The sequence below is a fragment of the Zalophus californianus genome, chromosome 10, assembly GCF_009762305.2.
Source record: "Zalophus californianus isolate mZalCal1 chromosome 10, mZalCal1.pri.v2, whole genome shotgun sequence".
Lineage (NCBI taxonomy): Eukaryota > Metazoa > Chordata > Mammalia > Carnivora > Otariidae > Zalophus > Zalophus californianus.
In genome coordinates, this window is record NC_045604.1 from 82,085,438 (window position 1) to 82,104,008 (window position 18,571).

The 18,571-nt window shown below is 51.4% G+C and overlaps 1 protein-coding gene across 5 annotated transcripts in view; it reads right to left on the reverse strand.

The window, feature by feature from the left end:
* ABCC6 (ATP binding cassette subfamily C member 6) overlaps positions 1-18,571 on the reverse strand; it is a 47,270-nt gene extending 28,699 nt beyond the window's left edge. For 4 of the 5 annotated variants that reach the window (XR_003522989.2, XR_003522988.2, XR_003522990.2 and 1 more), the window contains exons 1-9: positions 18,408-18,571; positions 17,161-17,343; positions 15,365-15,490; positions 15,103-15,231; positions 12,810-12,935; positions 11,589-11,650; positions 8,804-8,935; positions 4,541-4,744; positions 2,680-2,857 (exon numbers count right to left, since the gene is read on the reverse strand). Coding sequence is in view for 2 of the 5 variants with exons in the window: in XM_027610952.2 (XP_027466753.1) it covers positions 2,680-2,857; positions 4,541-4,744; positions 8,804-8,935; positions 11,589-11,650; positions 12,810-12,935; positions 15,103-15,231; positions 15,365-15,490; positions 17,161-17,343; positions 18,408-18,443 (1,176 nt within the window). In the remaining 3 variants the exon portion in view is untranslated. Of the gene's footprint in view, positions 1-2,679; positions 2,858-4,540; positions 4,745-5,138; positions 5,427-8,803; positions 8,936-11,588; positions 11,651-12,809; positions 12,936-15,102; positions 15,232-15,364; positions 15,491-17,160; positions 17,344-18,407 lie in introns of those variants that run through there. The other variant, XM_027610954.2, reaches the window with a different exon arrangement.

Here is an 18,571-nt window from a genome sequence, read left to right on the forward strand (position 1 = left end):
ATGCTCTGAGATCCCTGGAACACTAGAGTGATAAGTCAATAGCATAACGCGTCAAACCATATGGTTTATGACCATAATGGTGGCCCTTTGCTGAGTGCTCCCTACATCCCAGGCCCTGTGCTAAGCAAGGAGTGTCATCGTTTTCTGGGATGGAGCACATCCCCCAGCCAGACGGAGCAGGGACCGCCGCATTTCATTCCATCTGCAATGCCATGGATAAAACGCTCAATTTTTGTATCACTAAGGGGAAAAAATAATCAATGCAATTAACTTAAAACACATGAGACACATCTTGGTTTCAGAAGGGTTAAATAAATGAGACGAGAATCAGTGAAATGCAGAATGACCCCATTTTATAGCCAAGGAAACTGAGGCACAGAGAAGCTGACCAACTTGCCCAAAGTTGGAGGGCTTATTAAAGGCTAGGCCAAGCTTGGAATCTGGGATATGACCAAGGCCAGGCACGAGCTAGACAGGGTGGCAGACCAACCCCTGTGGGCATCTCATGTGCCCCTCACACCCCAGCCTGGTTCTCTAGCAGCCTCAGATGTGCCCCGGCCCTGGGGTCACAGTGGACCCCAGCCAGCCTGTTGAATGTGAGGTTCTATTTGCAATCCTCTCTGCTGAGTGTGTGAGGGAAGAAGTAAAGGGGTGAAGGAGTGGGCCCGAATGAATGAGTAGAAAATCTCCAGAAAAAAGAAAAAATCTTCAGGGGCGCCTGGGTGGTTCAGTCGGTTAAGCGTCTGCCTTCGGCTCAGGTCATGATCCCGGGGTCCTGGAATCGAGCCCCACATCCGGCTCCCTGCTCGGTGGGGAGCCTGCTTCTCCCTCTCCCTCTGCCTGCCGCTCCCCCTGCTTGTGCGCTCTCTTTTTCTCTCTGTCAAATAAATAAATAAAACCTTAAAAAAAAAACCTTCAAATCTTTATTGAGTACCTAACAGTGGACCTCATCGTGAACTGAGTACTAAGAATATAGCTGTGAACAACAGAGGCAGGTGGCTTGTTCTCCCAGGAGCAGAGTTTGAGTTGGGAAGGAAAATTAAATAAAGACTTACATAGTTCATTCTTCTTCTCTCTTTTTTTAAAGATTTTATTTATTTGAGAGAGAGCGAGCGCGTGCGCGTGCTTGCGCATGAGCGGGAGAGGGGCAGAGGGAGAACCAGACTCCCCATTGAGCAGGGAGCGACCCAGGACTTGATCCCAGGACCCTGAGATCATGACCTGAGCCAAAATCAGGAGTTGGACGCTTAACCGACTGAGCCACCAAGGTGCCCCATACCTCATTCTTTAATGACAATTACGAGGAGTGTTAGGAAGAAATGCTTTAAAATATTATTCAGTAATATTATTCAATTATTTTATTATTGTTATTATTATTATTATCATCATTATTATTATTACCTATTAGCAAGGTAGACTATGGGCCAGGGCCTTTATTGTGATTTTCACAGGAAGGAAGGGCCAAGCAGGGGAAGCAGGATTGGCTCGTCTGAATCATCTCTGTGGGCTCTGGGACCCAGGACCTGTCCCTCGTGGTCTAGTACCTGGCCCTTGGGTGAAGACGGCAGGTGTGTGGTGGCCCAGAGTGTTGAGAGCATCATCAAGGGGGCGACTGGGAGTGTAAGTTCAGGATTGGTTGGTTGGCACGTGAAAAGCATGCGCCCAGTGAGTCATTTACTACCTCTAGGAACTGGCTAGGCCTGGGCCGGGGGACAGTCCCTCCAAGGTTGCCAATGCCCCTGATAGCAAAGCATTGGATGTAGAAAATAAGGTTAATGCGGTTAAGGCGGAGGCAGCCCGGCAGGAAGAGCCGGGGTCTGACCTCTCCAGAGATGAGGAAGGCCTCCCTAAGCTTGAGCTCAGGTGCCCTTGGTGGGGAGATGTGGGTCTGAAACCCAGCAGGCAGGCCGTCTGGGGATCTGCCCATGCAGCCATCTAGGAGCTGTTCCCTCTGCTCCGCTTCTCCCCCAGGGAACAGCGCAGGTGTGAGAGGAGACTCATGGGGACTGAGGCGCCCTGGCTCCGGTGCTCCAGGCCCCACAGGAGCCAATATCTCTTATAGTGGATTGTCTTGTGGGCTTCACTTCCAGGGCTCCCGAGGGGATAAGAGTCACTGCACCAAGAGAAGCCCAAAGCTATGGCTCCCCACCAGGTATTCGTACTCCACTGACATAAGTTTCAGCCCTAATGAGTTTACCAATAGGTCGGGAGTCATTTTTACCATAAGCAGTGTTGCCTAGTAACACAGCTGACAGCCCACCTCTATCTGGTTTCTGCACAGCCCCAAGATTAGCCCCTTCTCCTCATGGGGGGACGAGGGGAAGGTAGGTACATGAAAAGAAATGGAAAGTGTGTCCGGGTAGTAGGAACAGCAAGTGCAAAGGCCCTGAGGTGGGAGGTTGCCTGGTATGTTTGTGGCTGGAGTAGGTTGAGCAAGAGAGAAGGTGTGTGATGTGAAAAAGCTGGAGAGGTCCCAGGGTCAGGTCACTCAAGGTCTTAGGGAAATAACCAAGGAGGTGAGAGTGTAGTGAGAGCGACTAGGAATGAGTAAAGTAATGAATGAGTGCATTTTCAGACACAGATGATATGATATGACTCTTCTTGGCTAGAATGTTTATATATAAATTGGGACAAGATTGCGGGGATGGGGAAGACCCACCCCTCTCCCCTAAGGCTCACCTTTCTGTACACCAGGCCTGTGATGGCCGTTCGCAGCCTCATCTGCAGCACCTTGACCCTGTACATGAAGTGCTGCTCCGCCAGCGATTGCAGGGAGGCAGACAGGAACATCAGCACCGCGAGGAGATACCCCTTCCAGGCCGGGGTCGTGGGATTGCCCATAAATTCTAGAAAAAGGCTTTTGAGAGAGGGAGGGTACAAGTGGTGAGAGAAAGCACGCGTGCCTGTCGCCTTTGCCTGAGCCTGGCAAGGTGTGGAGGATCAGACGGCGTGGTAGATAGCTTTGCCAAAAACGGCTGCAATGGTTTCTCCCACCCTCTGCACACACTCATTTTCAACCTGATTGCTGTTCCTTTGACCAAGGGGTGAGCGTTTTATCTCCACCTGTCATGGGCTGAATTGTGTCCCCACAAGATACCTGTGCTAAGTCCTAATCCCTGGTACTTTAGAATGCACCTGTATTTGGGGCGCCTGGGTGGCTCAGTTGGTTAAGCGACTGCCTTCGGCTCAGGTCATGATCCTGGAGTCCCTGGATCGAGTCCCGCATCGGGCTCCCTGCTCAGCGGAGAGTCTGCTTCTCCCTCTGACCCTCCCCCCTCTCATGTACTCTCTCTCTCTCTCTCTCATTCTCTCTGTCTCAAATAAATAAATAAATAAAATATTAAAAAAAAAAAAAAAAAAAAAAGAATGCACCTGTATTTGGAGCCCGGGCCTTTCAGGTAGGGATTTAGTTAAAATAAGGCTGTTAGGGTGGGACCCTAGTCCAAACTAACTGGTGTCATTCTAAGAGCAAATGTGCACACACAAGGAGATACAGAGGGCATGCACGCACAAAGGAAAAACCACGTGAGGACACAGCAAACTGAGAGAGAGGCCTCGGATATAATCAGTCTTGATATTGGACTTCCAGCCTCCTGAACTCTGAGAGGATAAATGTGTATTTTCTAAGCCGCCCAGCCCATAATCCTTTGTTATGGCGGCCGCAGCAAACAAATATGCCATTCCCTGAATCTGGACTGGTCGTACAACCAGCTTCAGCCCAGAAAACCCAGTGGAGGCGAGACGGTGTCAGCTCCAAGCCTGAGGCGTCAAGAGAAAATGCAGCTTTTGGTCCCAGTCTTCGAGCCCTGCCAAAGGGCCCTGCAAAGAACAGCCGGAGCAGAGCATATGGAGCGTGAAAGAGGATGTGGGGCAGAGCCAAACTGTCCCAGCTGAGACCATCTGAGACCAGCCAATCCCCAGCCAGCCTCCCAGCTGACCACACTGGCACATGAGTGAACCCGACTGAGGAATGAAGAACGGCCCAGGGGAGCCCAGCCCAAATTGCTGGCCCACGTTATCACGAGCACGAGATGTGGTTGTAAAACGCAGGGCGCCTGGGTGGCTCAGTTGGTTGAGCGACCGCCTTCGGCTCAGGTCATGATCCCGGAGTCCCGGGATTGAGTCCCGCATTGGGCTCCCTGCTCAGCGGGGAGTCTGCTTCTCCCCCTGACCCACCCCGCTCTCCTGCTCTCTCTCTATCTCATTCTCTCTCTCTCAAATAAATAAAATCTGAAAAAAATAATAAAAATAAAAAATAAAATAAAACGCTTTGGGGCTGTTTTATTACACAGCAAACACTAACTGATACAGTCAGGTTAGAGTTCATTCATTTTCTCTCCCTGAGGTTTGTCACTTTCTTATTTTTTTTTTTCCCTTCCTCAGTAGCCTTTTCACCCATGCTCCAGGGCCCTGAGCTCTGGAGGACTAGGCAGAGGCAGAAGGAGAGATGATGACCCCCCCAACCCACTCCCAGCTCTGGAAGGACACCACTAAGGAAGGGACCACCAGCGTCAGCAGAGCCCCCGAGGCCTGGACCCACCTGAGGAGCTTGGGGACAGAGAACCTGAAGACATCACAGATGATAATGCTGAAGGTCGCCAGGAGGAAGGTGGAGCGGGACATCTGCCAGATGGCTCTCAGCAGCGGGCCCCTCTGGCTCCCTTCTTGCTTCAGCAAGGGCTCCATCTCTGGGGTCTCTACACCACAGCTTCCTTTCCTTTTAGCTGCTCTCGCCTTGGTGTACCTTCAGGGACAGGAGAAATTGGCTCTGGGTCATTGCAACAGACTGAAGGTTTGCATTCCCAGCTCCCCCCCCCAACTGTGGGAACCTTACCCCCAGTGTTCTGGTATTTGGAGGTGGGGCCTTGGGGAGGTGATTAGGTCACAAGGATGGAGCCCTCATGGATGGGATTAGTGCCCTGATAAAACAGGCCCCAGGCAGCGCCTTCCTCCTTCTGCCAAGTGAGGACAGAGCGTGGACACAGCCGTCTAGGAAGCAGGCCCCCACCAGACACCACATCGGTGGTATTTTAAATATTCTTACAGGTGGCAGCTGAGCGTCCAGCAAGACCAGGCATTACAGGGCCGTCTTCCTGGCAAGGGGGAGAGTGGGTGTGGATCCAGCTTTGCTCCCTCACCTGTTCTTCTCCGTCCCCCAGAGGACTCCTTTGTGAAACAACTGGGCAGGGGAGAGGCCAGGCAGGTGGGCAGCCCTAAGGCGTTACGGCTGGTGATGGGAATGCACATGCACTGAGCACCTCCTGTGTGCCAGGCACGCCTTAGTCCTCCGAAGAAGCTGACAGGCGAGGTGTTATGCCCATTTCACAGATGAGGAGATAAAGGTTTAGAAGGAACTAGTCCAAGGGCCCGCAGCGGGGAAGCCGAAGCACTGGGATTTGATCCCCGCTCGGGGCCTCCAGAGCCCAGGCACCTTGCAAGCAGTTGAGGAAGCTGCCCCTTTTCCCTCCCACAACTGGCTAGCCCAGAGGTGGTTTAGAGCTGGTCTAGAACCAGTTTAGAATCACAGCTGATGTCTGTGGCCCTGGTGTTCTCGGGCTGGTTGAAACCACAGGTGGAAGCTGGGGAAAGGTTCGGTGAGGGGAGGGGGGTTGGTGGTGGTGGTGGAGACCCAGCAGGGCAGGTCCTCAGCTGCTGAGAGCCCAGGGGCAGACGACTGTCCTCTTTGGGCTTCTGTGTCCTCGTGCATGAAAGGACAGGGCTGGTACCACTCTCTGGGCTCCTTCCAGCACCCACAACCTCCGGGGTTAGCAGTAATTTCAGTGCCTGTTTACAGAGCTGGGACCGGGGATCAGCGCTTTACCTGCACCAGCTTATCGATTTTTCTTACCCTCCCTGCCTGGTGGCTGTCATGGGCTCCCCGTTGTACCTAGGAGGACATGGAGGCTCTGAGAGCGGGTGGCAACTGCCTGAGGTCACACATCGAGGACCGAGCAGGGATTTGAGCCCAGATCTCAATTCATGGAGCACAGAGCACCTCTTTGACCACGGCGCAGCTTCTTGTTTGGTTGGCGTCTCTGGAGGGCATGGCCTGCCGCCCACAAACATTTTGGTATTTGGGTCTCAAATGCCAAAAAGATGTCCCCTTCTTGTCACCTGGCCACCTCTCCCCATTGGCCCGCTTAGTTCATTGCCTTCAAAGCCACGCTCACCCTCTCCAACCCTCATCTTTATGTATTTGTCTTGGGTAGACTTCGCTTGTATTTTCCCCACATTCAGCTCCTGAATGCAGTAGGCGCTCAATAAATACTTGCCAAATGACTGGGAAAAAAACAGTTGTGTGACGGGTGCCAAGGGCCTAACAGGCGTGCCCGGTGCATAAAGCTGTAAAGATGTGTGGAAGGAAGGAAGGAAGGCAACCTGGTCTGGTGGACAGCCAGGAGCCTGAGATTCAAATGCCTGCTCTGTCCCCTCACTCCTGAGCCTCAGTGTTTCCATCTGTAAAATGGGGTGGGCCAGGAGATGACTATGAAGGTCTCTTTCCAGCGGGTTTTTTTCACTCCATTCTGCTCTGGCTGCTCCCCCCAGAATTCTGAATCACTGTGTTCAACCTGCAGGCTCCGTTGCCGGCTTCCTCCTTCCCAGCGGGTCTCACGTTCCAACGTGGGGAGGTCTCTAGATTGGCGTCTGGTCTTTGGTCTCTGGACCGAAGGCCTTTTAGTGCAGGGCTTGCACAAGACCACAGGGAGAGGCAGGGGATGTGAGTGAGCGGCCAGGGTCCAAGTTGGGGGAACAAAAGGGAGGGGTGCGGACTGTGGCAAAGCAAAGAGCGTGTGCCCTGTCCACTGGGGCAGCTGTTACCCAGATCCACTCCCTTGTTTCCATTTAGGGATGTGACTTGGCACTGCCAGTCTCCTTTATTTTTTCATTTTTTTAAAGATTTATTTATTTATTTTAGAGAGCGAGTGCAAGCGGAGGAGGGGCAGAGGGAGAGGAGAGAGAGAATCTCAAGCAGACTCCCCGCTGAGCACAGAGCCCAACGCGGGGCTCGATCTCATCACCCTGAGATCATGACCTGAGCCGAAATCAAGATTCGGATGCTTAACTGACTGCGCCATCCAGGCATCCCCTGCCAGCCTGCCTTAAAAGAGACCAGAATTCCAGATTTTTACATGAAGTCTCCAATGTTTTAAATGTTGGCACCTTAAAAAAAAAAAAAAGTCCCAAAAAACAACAGTAAACACCACGTGGACCAAACATACCTCTGTGAACCTCATCTGGTCGGCAAGTGGCTTGTTCCTGACTTGTCAGGATGACGTCCTCTCCCTTCCCCCCAGAATTGCAAAATACTTTGGAAATAAAACCAAAGTTCTCTCCATGTGTAATCAGTCAGCTCCGAAAATAACTGAGCTGGATCTCAGTCTGGCCATGCCTTCCTCCTTTCTTTCTGTCAATTGCTACGGATTCTTAAACTGTTGTGAAGAATGTTTCTGCCCCAAGTTCTCATGCCCCAAGGGGAGGTGACAGCTGGGAGAGAGTGTGCAGGACCTTGAGGGTCCTTTTGAGTGAATTCTGCCACTTAAAAATCTTGTATGAGTGGAGGGGCAGGACAGCAAGATATGCCTGGAGAATGAGTTGCTGTTTTGATGTGCTCATATCATTTACCCCTTTTGCAGAATCACCCTACTGTGGCCCTGAAGGGACCGCCAAGTATGGGGGCCTGACCCTGGCTATGGTATTGGTCCCTGATTGGCACACGACTGGAGCCAGCCAATCAGAGGCCTTCCCTAGCATTTTCTATATGGATGCTAGGAGAGACGCTCATTTTGCAGGAGTGGCTACACCAGCAGGATATGAGACGGGCCATGGCCCAGACATCAGCTGAGCTGAGAGATGGAGAGAAAGAATTTGAACATTATGCAAGTTCCTGGATCCAGCCACACCTGAAGCTAGACTACCTTCTCAACTATGTGAGCCAATTGACATCTCTCTCTCCCTTTTTCTAATTTGTAGGATTCAGCTATCTACCACAACCACCCAAAATCCTAGAGTATACAGGAGAGCCCCGTGACTCTTCCCACAGAGCTAAGTCACTTTTGTCTGTCCCCTGAAACACCAAGGTCACATGATTTGTCCAAGGCCATCAACTACGCAATGGCAAGACTGCATTTGACCCACGTTTAATGAATCCTATGTTGACCGCTCTTTTCTGTAGGTCAGAGGTTCCCAGACTGGGTTCCTCAGAGTCAGAGGGGACCACAGAAGTTTCCAGAGATGTCACAGAGGGCAGGAGTGAGGCAGAGTGCACAGGACTAGAAAGAGCTTGAAATCCTTTGGATAACGGATACTGTTTGAGCTTTTACCATTTTTGAGGTATTCACTAAATTCTTTTCCAAGATCTTTTTTTTTTTTTCCCCTCCCGCATGAGCTATGAGCCAGGGCCTAATGGCATGCCCATTGAACGGATGAGAAAACCGAGGACCAGGAAACCAATCCCTCAGGCTAAGTAGTAAGTCGCTGCATGCATGTTATGGACCACCACCCAACCCTCCTCTCCCCACTCCACACCACCCCCACCCCCCGCCTGTTTCCTGCCTGCCATCCCTCCATTCAAGCTTCCTTCTGGGGGCCCCGAGGAGCACCCGCTGTGTCCTTCGAGAGCCTGCAAAGCTCTCTGGGAGGAAACGTCCCTTGACCCTAGTCAGTTATTGTTTAGTGGGATGGGCTGTCAGGTAGGGGACTCTGGCACTGGAGCCCAGAGTAGGGTCGGGGGTTGTATTTGGGGCCAGATGATGAACTTTGCTGACCAGTCATGGGGCCGCGCTCTCATTTTTCACGCACTCACCGCTGGGCCGCACTGCAGTTCCTTTTCCATTCCCTTTCGAACTGGGAAACAAGTTCTTCTGAGGAGTTTTCTCTGCTAAGCGACCAGAGGTCTTCTGGCCCCAGTGGCCTCCTGTAGCCCCTCCAGACCAGCCTGTGAAAGGTCAGCAGGGCAAGCTCCCGAGGCCATTCCCCCTGCAAGGTCCTGACCTGGTGGCCGTGTGACCCTGAGTAAGTCACTTTACCCCTCTGCACCTCTGCTGGCCCCTCAGGAAAATGAAAGCAATTAACCTAACCCCACCTAACATTTGTGGGGCACTTCCCAGTTTACAAAGACCATCTCATTAAATCTCACGTGATAACTACCGTCCCATTTCACAGATGAGGGAAAAAAAAAAAAGGCCCAGAGAGATTAAGTGACTTAAACAAGGGACGACCTGCATGGCAAGGGAAGTAAACCTCCCTAGGCGTCAGAAGCCCGGAGCTGGACACCTGAATTCTACCCTCAGCTTTCCCCGTTATAAACTCCTTCCCCGAGCTTTGCTCTATAATGCTTGCTGCAATTATGATTTACTTTTTTGGTCTGATTATTTATTGAGTGTCTTTCTCCATTACCGTTGAATGGTAAGCTCCAAGGAGACCAAGAGTATTTACCTTTATTCTCCTCTGTATTCTCGCTTCCTGACACAGGGCAAAAGGTTTGTCAAGTGAAGCCACTTACCAGGTCTGTGACCTTGGGCAAGTCACTTCCCATCATTAGACCTCAGTTTTCTCACTTGAAAATGAGAGTTTCCCAACATTTGAGACGAGTACGTGAGATGATTGGAGGTGGCACAGTGATGGAGGAGGTCATGGAGGGCACGTGACCTCTGGTTGTCCCGTAAGCTGGATGGGGGCAACGGGAGTCTCCTCACCTGCCCCCTGTCCTTGGAATGGATGTTCTGCCCACTCTGCCATTGTAAGGAAGCAGCCTTGAGAGAGCAAGGTGTTGTTGAGACCAGCTGGACGGTAGATGGGACTGAACCCTGTTGAGCCCTCCGCATAAACTAAGATTCTGGCGGGGAAGGTGCAGAGATCTCCTCGTCTTATGGCCACCCAGGACAAGTCTCATAAGTTCCCTTGTGTATTAAAGCTGCCACCTGCCAATAGGAATGGCCTTTCTCTTTCTTCAGTCTCTCCTTGCCCTCCAGGTATGGGGGCCAGTTTGCGAACCAACACACATAGACAAGAAATTAATTACTATAGACTTCTGTAGCGGGAGTGTTGCTTCTCAGGTCTCTGTGTTCTTTCTGATAATACCAAGGAAAAGGTCTTGTTTGGTGCTGGTCCTTAGTTCCCCGTCTAAGACTTTCCAAGTTCCTCTTTCTTTTCTTTTTTTTTTTTTTAGAGAGGTGGGGGACAGACCGAGAAGGAGAGAGAATCTTAAGCAGGCTCCATGCCCAGGACAGAGCCCGACGCAGGGCTTGATCTCACGGCCCTGAGATCATGACCTGAGGCAAAGTCAAGAGTCGGACACTTAACCAACTGAGCCACCCAGGCACCCCTCCCAGTTCCTTTTTTTGTTTAGCTCAGGGCAAACCCAGGCAATCTAGTGCTGATCTAGAAGTTATTAACATGGCTTGGTTTTCACTGGAATTTTGGGGGCCGGAGAGCTACATGGCAAGTGATTTAATAGATTTGTCCAACTTCGCAGTGATAGAAAGTTTCCTTTTAAAAAGGTTTATGAAGGGGCGCCTGGGTGGCTCAGTCGGTCAAGCGTCTGCCTTCGGCTCAGATCATGGTCCCGGGGTCCTGGGATCGAGTCCCACATCGGGCTCCCTGCTCCGCGGGGAGCCTGCTTCGCCCTCTCCCTCTGCCTGCCACTCTGCCTACTTGTGCTTTCTCTCTGTCAAATAAATAAATAAAATCTTAAAATAAAATAAAATTAAAAAACCAAAAAAGTTTGTGAAAGTAGAAAAAGTGAGTTGATTTCCAGAAAAATGACCTTAAGTATAAAGAGAGGAAAATAATACCCCAATAAGGCAAAAAGCTTGAAGAATGGTCCATAAATGCCATGTCTGGGAGACAGAGGGCTAGGTCCTCTCTAGAGCTGGTTAGCAAACTTACATGCACTTCCCACCCATTCCTCACCCCCTAGAGCATCCTATTCTTTGTGTATTTACCAACCACTTTGTACAATACTCATTAGGGGCCAGACACTATGCCAAGTGCCTCACAAGACTTATTTCACTTAATCCTCACCACCCTGCACGGTAGATGCTATTATTATCCTCATTTTACAGGCACAGGGACTGAGACGCAGAGAGGTTAAGTAGCTTGCCCAGGGTCACACAGCCCAGAAGTGGTGGGGCGAGGATTCAAATCCAGGTGCTACCAAGATCTGACCGCAGTGTGGCCAACGGCTTCTTAGCTGTTGGTGGAATGCGTGAAGCCAAGTAATTGATACGATTTTGTTGAGCACCTGCTGTGTACCAGCAGTAAGCAATTTACATTTAATGAAGGTAGAGTCGTTCCCCTTTCCAGAGGGGCAAACTGAGACTCTGAAGGTTTGCCATATGGGCCGGCTAAGAGCGAGAGCCAGGACTCAAACCCAGACCTCACTCCAGTGGAGGAATGGGCATGGGATGTGGCTATCGGGCACACTGAAATCTGCCAGAGAAGCACCAAGGCTGGGAGGAAGAAAGCCTGGCTGACCTCCATAGGCTTGGGGGGAAGCGTCTCGGGGGGAAAGCTGGGATGACAAATGAGGGCAGCAAATGCAGGAGGTGGGGGCACCACTTCAGCCCCTTTCCTGCTACTTCACTTACCCAGAAATCCACCAGAACATGACCCTGGAGGGGAAGGAAGCTTCAGCCTCTGGACATGGGTTCTGTAAAGACGAGAGTCGGGGTGGAGAGAGGACTCGATCTCGTGTTCCATGGCCAACGTAAGGCAAGGGAACCAAGGTCAGGAAGACAGGATGAACGGACCACGAGCTCGGTACTGAGAGTGCTCATTGACATGCCCCGCCTACTTGTCGGAGGTGGACACCAGTGGGCTTGGTGCTTCCTAGCAGGCAAGGCGAAAAGGGACTATGCCACAAGGCTGCCACCATCCCCAAGAACTGTTTCCCAGAGGAACAACTGTTATTAATACTGAGACCAAAAAGTTCTCAAAGCAGGAGCATGCATGACACAGACACTAACATCCTTGACAATATCCCTCAGGGAATACAGCGAGAAGATGCAGAGGGATCCGTCCTGGGATCTTCCAGAAAATTCCCATGTGCCTACACCCTTCACCAATAGGGCACAAGACTGCCTATGTCACCATATCCTACCATTATGGCTCATTATCAATTTTCGATTTTTTTCTTCCATTCTCCTAGAACAAAAAAAGCTCTACCAGAGTTTTCACTTGATTACTCACATAGCTGAGCTTTTTTTTCTTTTTTGAAGTGATCCCTCCCTCAGAGAATTCTTTCCTGATTTCACAGGCTAGCTCAGGGCTCCCTGTTGTCAACTTTCCGTGGGCCATGAATTCCTCCTGCAGGGCCCCAGTTGTAATTTCGCACGTGTTTGTAGAATCCATGTGGTTAACGTCTGGTTCCTGGACTTGGCTGTTAGCTGCATGGGGACGGGGACTGCATCTGCTTGTTCACGCTAGGTCCTCAGCGCCTAGCTGGGGCACAGAGCATGGGCTGACAGACTGCAGCCCCCTGGCCCGGATCTGGCACACTGCCTGTCTCTGCAAATAAAGTTTTATTGGAACATAGCCAGGCTCGCACCGCAACAACAGAGTTGAATGTCAGAAAAACCATATGGCCCACAAAGCCTAAAATATCGTCTATCTTGCCCTGATCAGAAAAAGTGGGCCGATCCATGGCATAGGGTAGATATACAATGCTCATTCCGCTGAATGAAAGACTGAATGAAACATTATGAAAGGCTTGTGCTCTAGCCTAGCTTCCCTTCTGTCCCATGGGGAGACCGAGACCAGAAGTGGAACAGGGACAAGGGAGGCACTGGGTTGGAGGCACGGCAACTTACAGACTGCTGGGGGTCTTCAGGGAAGAAGGGTGGGTGATCGACAAGGCAGGACAGCACAAACTGGGCTGCCACCATTGACAAGCACAGGTGGGTCGAGAGGTGGTAGAAGGGGTCGCTCTGGAAGCCCTGTGGAAGAGAAAGCAGAAGTCCCATTGAGGCTGGAATGCTGAAGTCCGTAGCCTGAGCAGCAGTCTTCATAGGCATTGTTTCATCAAGTCCCTCCCTACCCTGACCCCAGCTGGAGTTTCCTTGTTCTGTTCACTCATGTGGAGACCGAGGCTCAGAGAAGCGACAGCACCTTGCTCAAGGGCACGCAGAGGACCTGATCCAAACCACGAGCTTTTGCTGTCACGCCACGCCATGATTGCTTTGACGTCCTTTGCCCCTCCAGTCAGAGCCCCTTAATTTGTTTTCCCATGCCCAGGTATGTGGTTTATGCAGAACTGACTCCATTCCAGGCCGGGCAGGTGACTGAGGTCTGATCAAGGAGAATGTTCCAGTCCCCTGGCTACTGTGATTGCGTTACGAATGGATGCTGGACCCACATTGGGCGAATGAGAGCTAGAACCATCGGGAGATCCTCCATCTGGTTTGCTACACTGGCGGAACATAGGTCTGGAGCAACTGGTGGCTCTTCTTGCCACCCCATTGGGGAGCGAAGCTAACATGGCAGAGCCAAGAGACAGAGAAATGGAGATCTGGTGTCATCTGGACACCTGGATCAGCTAAGGCCAGGAGATCCCCCATTTATGAGCTAATAAATTCCTTTGGAATTTTTCTGCCTGAAGCTAGTGTGAGTTGAGTTTTTGTGGCTTAAAACAAGAGCCCTAGTTTCGAATTGCAATGCCTCTACTGGATTTCTATACCCTTCTGTTTTTGTTTTTTTGCAGAGAGTAGATAATTTGATATTCCAAGTACATTATGGCCCACTTTCTCTCTACTGCTATTTTTACTACTGTTTCTATCGGGTGGGGGAGATGGACCTGGGCTCTGCGCTCCTGGGCTGTGTGACCTCAAGGAAGCCATTCACAATTCTTAGCCTTGGTTTCCTCATAAAACGGGACTGTTAGAATCCACCACAAAGGCCTTCTTGCAAGAACCCAACGAAGCCATGATGTAAAGAGACTGTCCTGGGGCCTGGTGCGGGGCTGGGACTCCAGAGCATGTGAGGTCACGATGTTATTATTTCTGCTCTTTGTCCATCAGCTCTGGGACCCTCGCTTTTCACAAATCAGTGGATGGCCTGTGGAATTTTCCCATCAGTTACAAACTCAGTTACAAAGATTACTTTGTAAAAATCTGTCCCTAAGGACCGAATGGTGTTCCTCTGCCTTTTCCCTTCAGGAGCAGGATGGAGCAACCCTTTAGCTCGAGAAATGATGATCTACAGCCTGTTGCAGTGGGTCTCCCGATCAGATGTCTTGGGTGGGCATGCCGTCTACGCGAGCAGTTTTCAACTGAGGTAAATCTGTCCCCAGGGGATGTTTGGCTATGTCCGTAGACACTCTGGGTTACCATAAGTGGGTGTGTGTGTGTGTGTGTGCAGTTGGCATCTAGCAGGCGGAGGCCAGGGATGCTGTTCAACACCGCAAAATGCAAGAATGGGCTCCCGCCACCCATCTCTTTTTGCCCACTGTGTCCTGGGGTTGAGAAACCCTGGACTCTATAAACCTTGAAGGTTCTGGAAGGCGGGTGCAGAGACCTACTTGTTTTGCAGCACCTGGGACAAGCCTCATAAGTCCTCTTGCTTACTAACCCTGCCCCGTACCGTCTGGAGCGCCCTGCCTCTCCCTTCATCTGTCCTTGCCCTCTGTGTACGGGGCCACTTTCAGATTTCACCTGGGAAGCTCCTGCGGTTGTGAACCAGCAATGTCCCTGTGCCCCGGTTGGGGGCGGGGAAGATGTGTGAATAGATGTGCTGTGTGGGAATGTGGGACACGTGGGCCTGAGTCGTGTGGGAGCTTGAAGGCACAGATACACTGGGTGGCGGCAAACGTGGATGGCTGTGTGCAGGTGTGTGTGTCTCAGTCTGTGGTTGTGAGATGCACGAAGGGGGCATACAGGTTTGTGTCGGGGGTGCAGGTAAAGTGTGTGACATGCGCCTGTCTGGCAGTGGGAATCTGTGTCCGAGAAAAATGTATGGGATGATGGGTGCACCTGTGCATCGCTGGAGTTTAAGCAACCGTGGTGTGTGTCTCTGTTTAGACAATAAGTCCTGTGTGGAAAGGGGACGAGGAAGGACAGGACCCAAGGCTTGAAACTGCCACATCGGTCCTCCTGGGCCTCCACTTACCCCTTGCAAGGCCAGCTGGGCGGCACTGGTAGCTGGCAAGGGAAAGCACAACAGCCAGTATCCAAACAGCACCCCGGATGCCCGGACCCCCTTCTTCCTCTCTGTGTGGATCAGGAACACGGCGAAGCTCTGGACAGGAGAGTCAGGATGGGCCCCTTAAGGTGGGGAGGGAGAAAGGGAGCCCCACTCTGCCCCACACCCTCCACCAGGGCAGAAAAAGCCACAGCCAGAAGCAAGGCCAGCAAGCCTGGGTCATCATTACCATCGTGGTGAGCCACACGGTGGGATGAATGAGGAATTCTGGGGCCTGGGGCATTCCCCGCTGGATTCTCCAAAGAGCCACAGACACGCTGGAGGTGCACAGGATTATGAGGGCGAGCCCAAGCACCTGGGAAACAGGCTTAGATAAGGCTGGTGGGCAAAAAGAAAAGTGATGGCAAACTAGACAGTGACCCCGTGCCCAACTGGACAGTGGCTCTGGATGAGGCACCTGTTAAGGTGCCGGTGTTATAATTTAACTGTGCCAATGTAAAAGATGCTTAAGAAAAAGCAGGAAGGACTGTTGCAGATGGATCTTGACCTGTAAGTGTCCTATAAATAATGCACCACAGGGGTCTGAGCCAACCCAGTGTTTCCCAAAATGCAGGGGTGCAGTGGGGTGCACCAAGAGTGCACAGGAGAGATGCCTTACGTATGAAGAAGGGGCATGAAACGACATTTGCTCAGCAGGTGAAAAAGTTCCACTATCTTCGAGTCCCTTTTGAGTCCTCCTATTAAATCAAGGAGAAACTCTCTGCTGGGACCGGTATGTCTCTAGACCCTTCTCTAAGATGCGGTGGTCTCTCTTTTGAACAAGAGAAAGCGACGCGGTGCACGCAGGTGAGAAAGAAGACAGGACCTGGGTGCATTGAAGAAACTATTGTAAGCACCTCAGTTAGTCCAAAGCAGGGCTCAAACTACTACTGGTTTTGACTGAGTTTGACACGCTGCCTGTTTCTGTATCACCTGTGAGCTAAGAATGGTTTTGACGTGTTTCTTTCTTTCTTTCTTTTCTTTTTTTTTTTTTTTTTTTTTAAGTAGGCTCCATGCCCATCGTGGAGGCCAACGCAGGGCTTGAACTCACGATCCCGAGATCAAGACCTGAGCTGAGATCAAGAGTCCAGTGCTTAAGCGATGGGGCCACCCAGGTGCCCCTGGTTTTGACATTTTTCAATCATTGAACGAAAGTCAAAAAAAGTACAATGTGTCATGACATGTGAAAAGTATATGAAATTCAAATTTCAGTGACTATCGATAAAATGTTACTTGAAACACAGTCATGTCTGTTTATTCACTGTTGCCTGTGGCCACTTTCCTGCTGCAGAATAGTTGGGGTGGAGACCACATGACCCTCAAAGCCTCAAATATATACTCTCTGGCCCTTTAAGGAAGAGCGTGCAACCACTTGACAGGTGGTCAGCAATAGGAGAAAAATTAACAAGGTGTTATGGGAATAAATGAACCTTGAAGGACATTCTTGTAGAAGTTTGGAGAAGGGGCGGATGAGTAGAAAGGCTCACAGGTGGAAAGCCAGGGTTTCTGTAACACGCGAAAACAAATACATTACAATTTTAAGCACTGGTTTTTAGAACTGCCAGTGGAGAAGCATGAAAATCAACGTGTGACTGTTAAAAAAACTTAAAAAGTTTATCCCAGCACGATCCTAAAAGCACCCCGTGGATCCCAGGAGTAGACACTGCACACCCTGGGGGAATGCCAGGCGATGGTGTTCATAAACTGGCCCGGAACGTACGAGGGTCCAGATGTGGGTGCCTGCAGACGCGTGGATTTTATTATCATGAAATCTGTGTGAGGCGGATCTTGTTCCACAGAGTTTTTCCTCTGTAGCCTCTGGAGCGTTGCTCTGTTTGATGAACAGGTTCCCCTTCTTGTCCCCACACTGTGTGTTCCTCGAAAGGAGGAATGTCCACTTCAGGGGTCTCAGCCCGGTTCCAGCCTGCTCCCCCCCACCACCTCCCAACCCTTGTCTGCTTAGAGGCTCCCAGAAGCAGCAGTTACCAGTTTGGCCTTGAAGAGCAGGGACATCCGGAGGTAGCCTCGGCCATGGCGGTGGAGGTACAGGAGGTAGATGGGGCCAAGGACCCAGAGGTACATAGGGGGCACCCAGACCCCTGCCGTTTTCAGGAAGCACACATTCAGTAGGTGGGCAGCAGTGGGCTCAGGCTCCGTCCAGTTCCAGACCTGAGGGAACACAAGGGCCACCCTGGTAATGGTACAATGCAGGGGTCCCAAACTCACCTGTTTAGGGGGCAAGGCAAACTTTTGGCCTCCTTTTTTTTTTTTCTCAAGATTTTATTTATTTATTTGACAGACAGAAACGGAACACGAGCAGGGGGAGGGGCAGAGGGAGAGCGAGAAGCAGACTCCCCGGATGAGCAGGGAGCCTGATGAGGGGGCTCGATCCCAGGACCCTGGGATCATGACCCGAGCCGAAGGCAGACCCGTAACCAACTGAGCCACCCAGGCGCCCCAACATTTTGGACTCCCAACATTGACGTGAAAATGGGCCAAGCACTTTTTGGAGTACCTAGAAACTCTCAACTCCTTTAATGCTAATAACATCAACGCTAAGAAGTAGAGGCAACTATCATACTGAGTTTGCACAGAAGGAAGCGGAGGCCCAGAAAGTAAATGGTTTGGGTGATTGTCATCCAGGTGGAAAGCGGAGGTGCTGGTTATCTTTCTTGACTGCTCCCCACTTCACCACGGGCCAACACTGGGAACTTCAACCTCCCTGTGCCTCAGTTTCCTTCCCGGAAAAGGGGAGGGGCGGTGTGAAGAGATTCTACCTCTAAGGGTTGCATCAAATGGGTTAATACCAGTAAAGCACATAGTAGGATGTTGGGCACAAAGTAAGCCCTCAGTTAACATCAGCTATTATTACTGCCTTACCTACCTGGCCCCTGAAATCCTGGGAGCTGGCGACTCTCACTCCCACCCCCTGAACGTCACTCCCCAGAGTCCTTTGCTAAGAACCTGGATGAAAAGAGGAAGCCAGCCAGAGAGGCGGGGGTCCTGCAGCTTTTATGCAAATAGAGGTCAAAGCCCGCCGGCAGCATGGAGGTCTGGAGGCCCCCTTAGCGGTGTTGGGGTCTGGGGCGGAGGCAGGATCTGTTAAACGGGTCGCTGTTCTTCTGGCTAAGAATTTGGGGGTCTCTCCCCTCCCCAGGATCGCCGCCTGAGAGAGCTGTCGGAGAGATCTACCCAGCCCGGAAAAGGAGAGCAGGACAGGAGGGGGCACTTACCTCCTCTCCCACACAGGGCTCTGCAGGCGCGGCCATCGCGCGTCTCCCGGTGCCCGTTTGCCTGTCCGCCTCGCAGTGTGTCGGTCGGTCCCTGGGCAACCTCCTCGGCCAAGCTCCGGGTCCTGGAAGGGGCGGGGACTGGCAGGCTTGGCGGAGATTTGAGC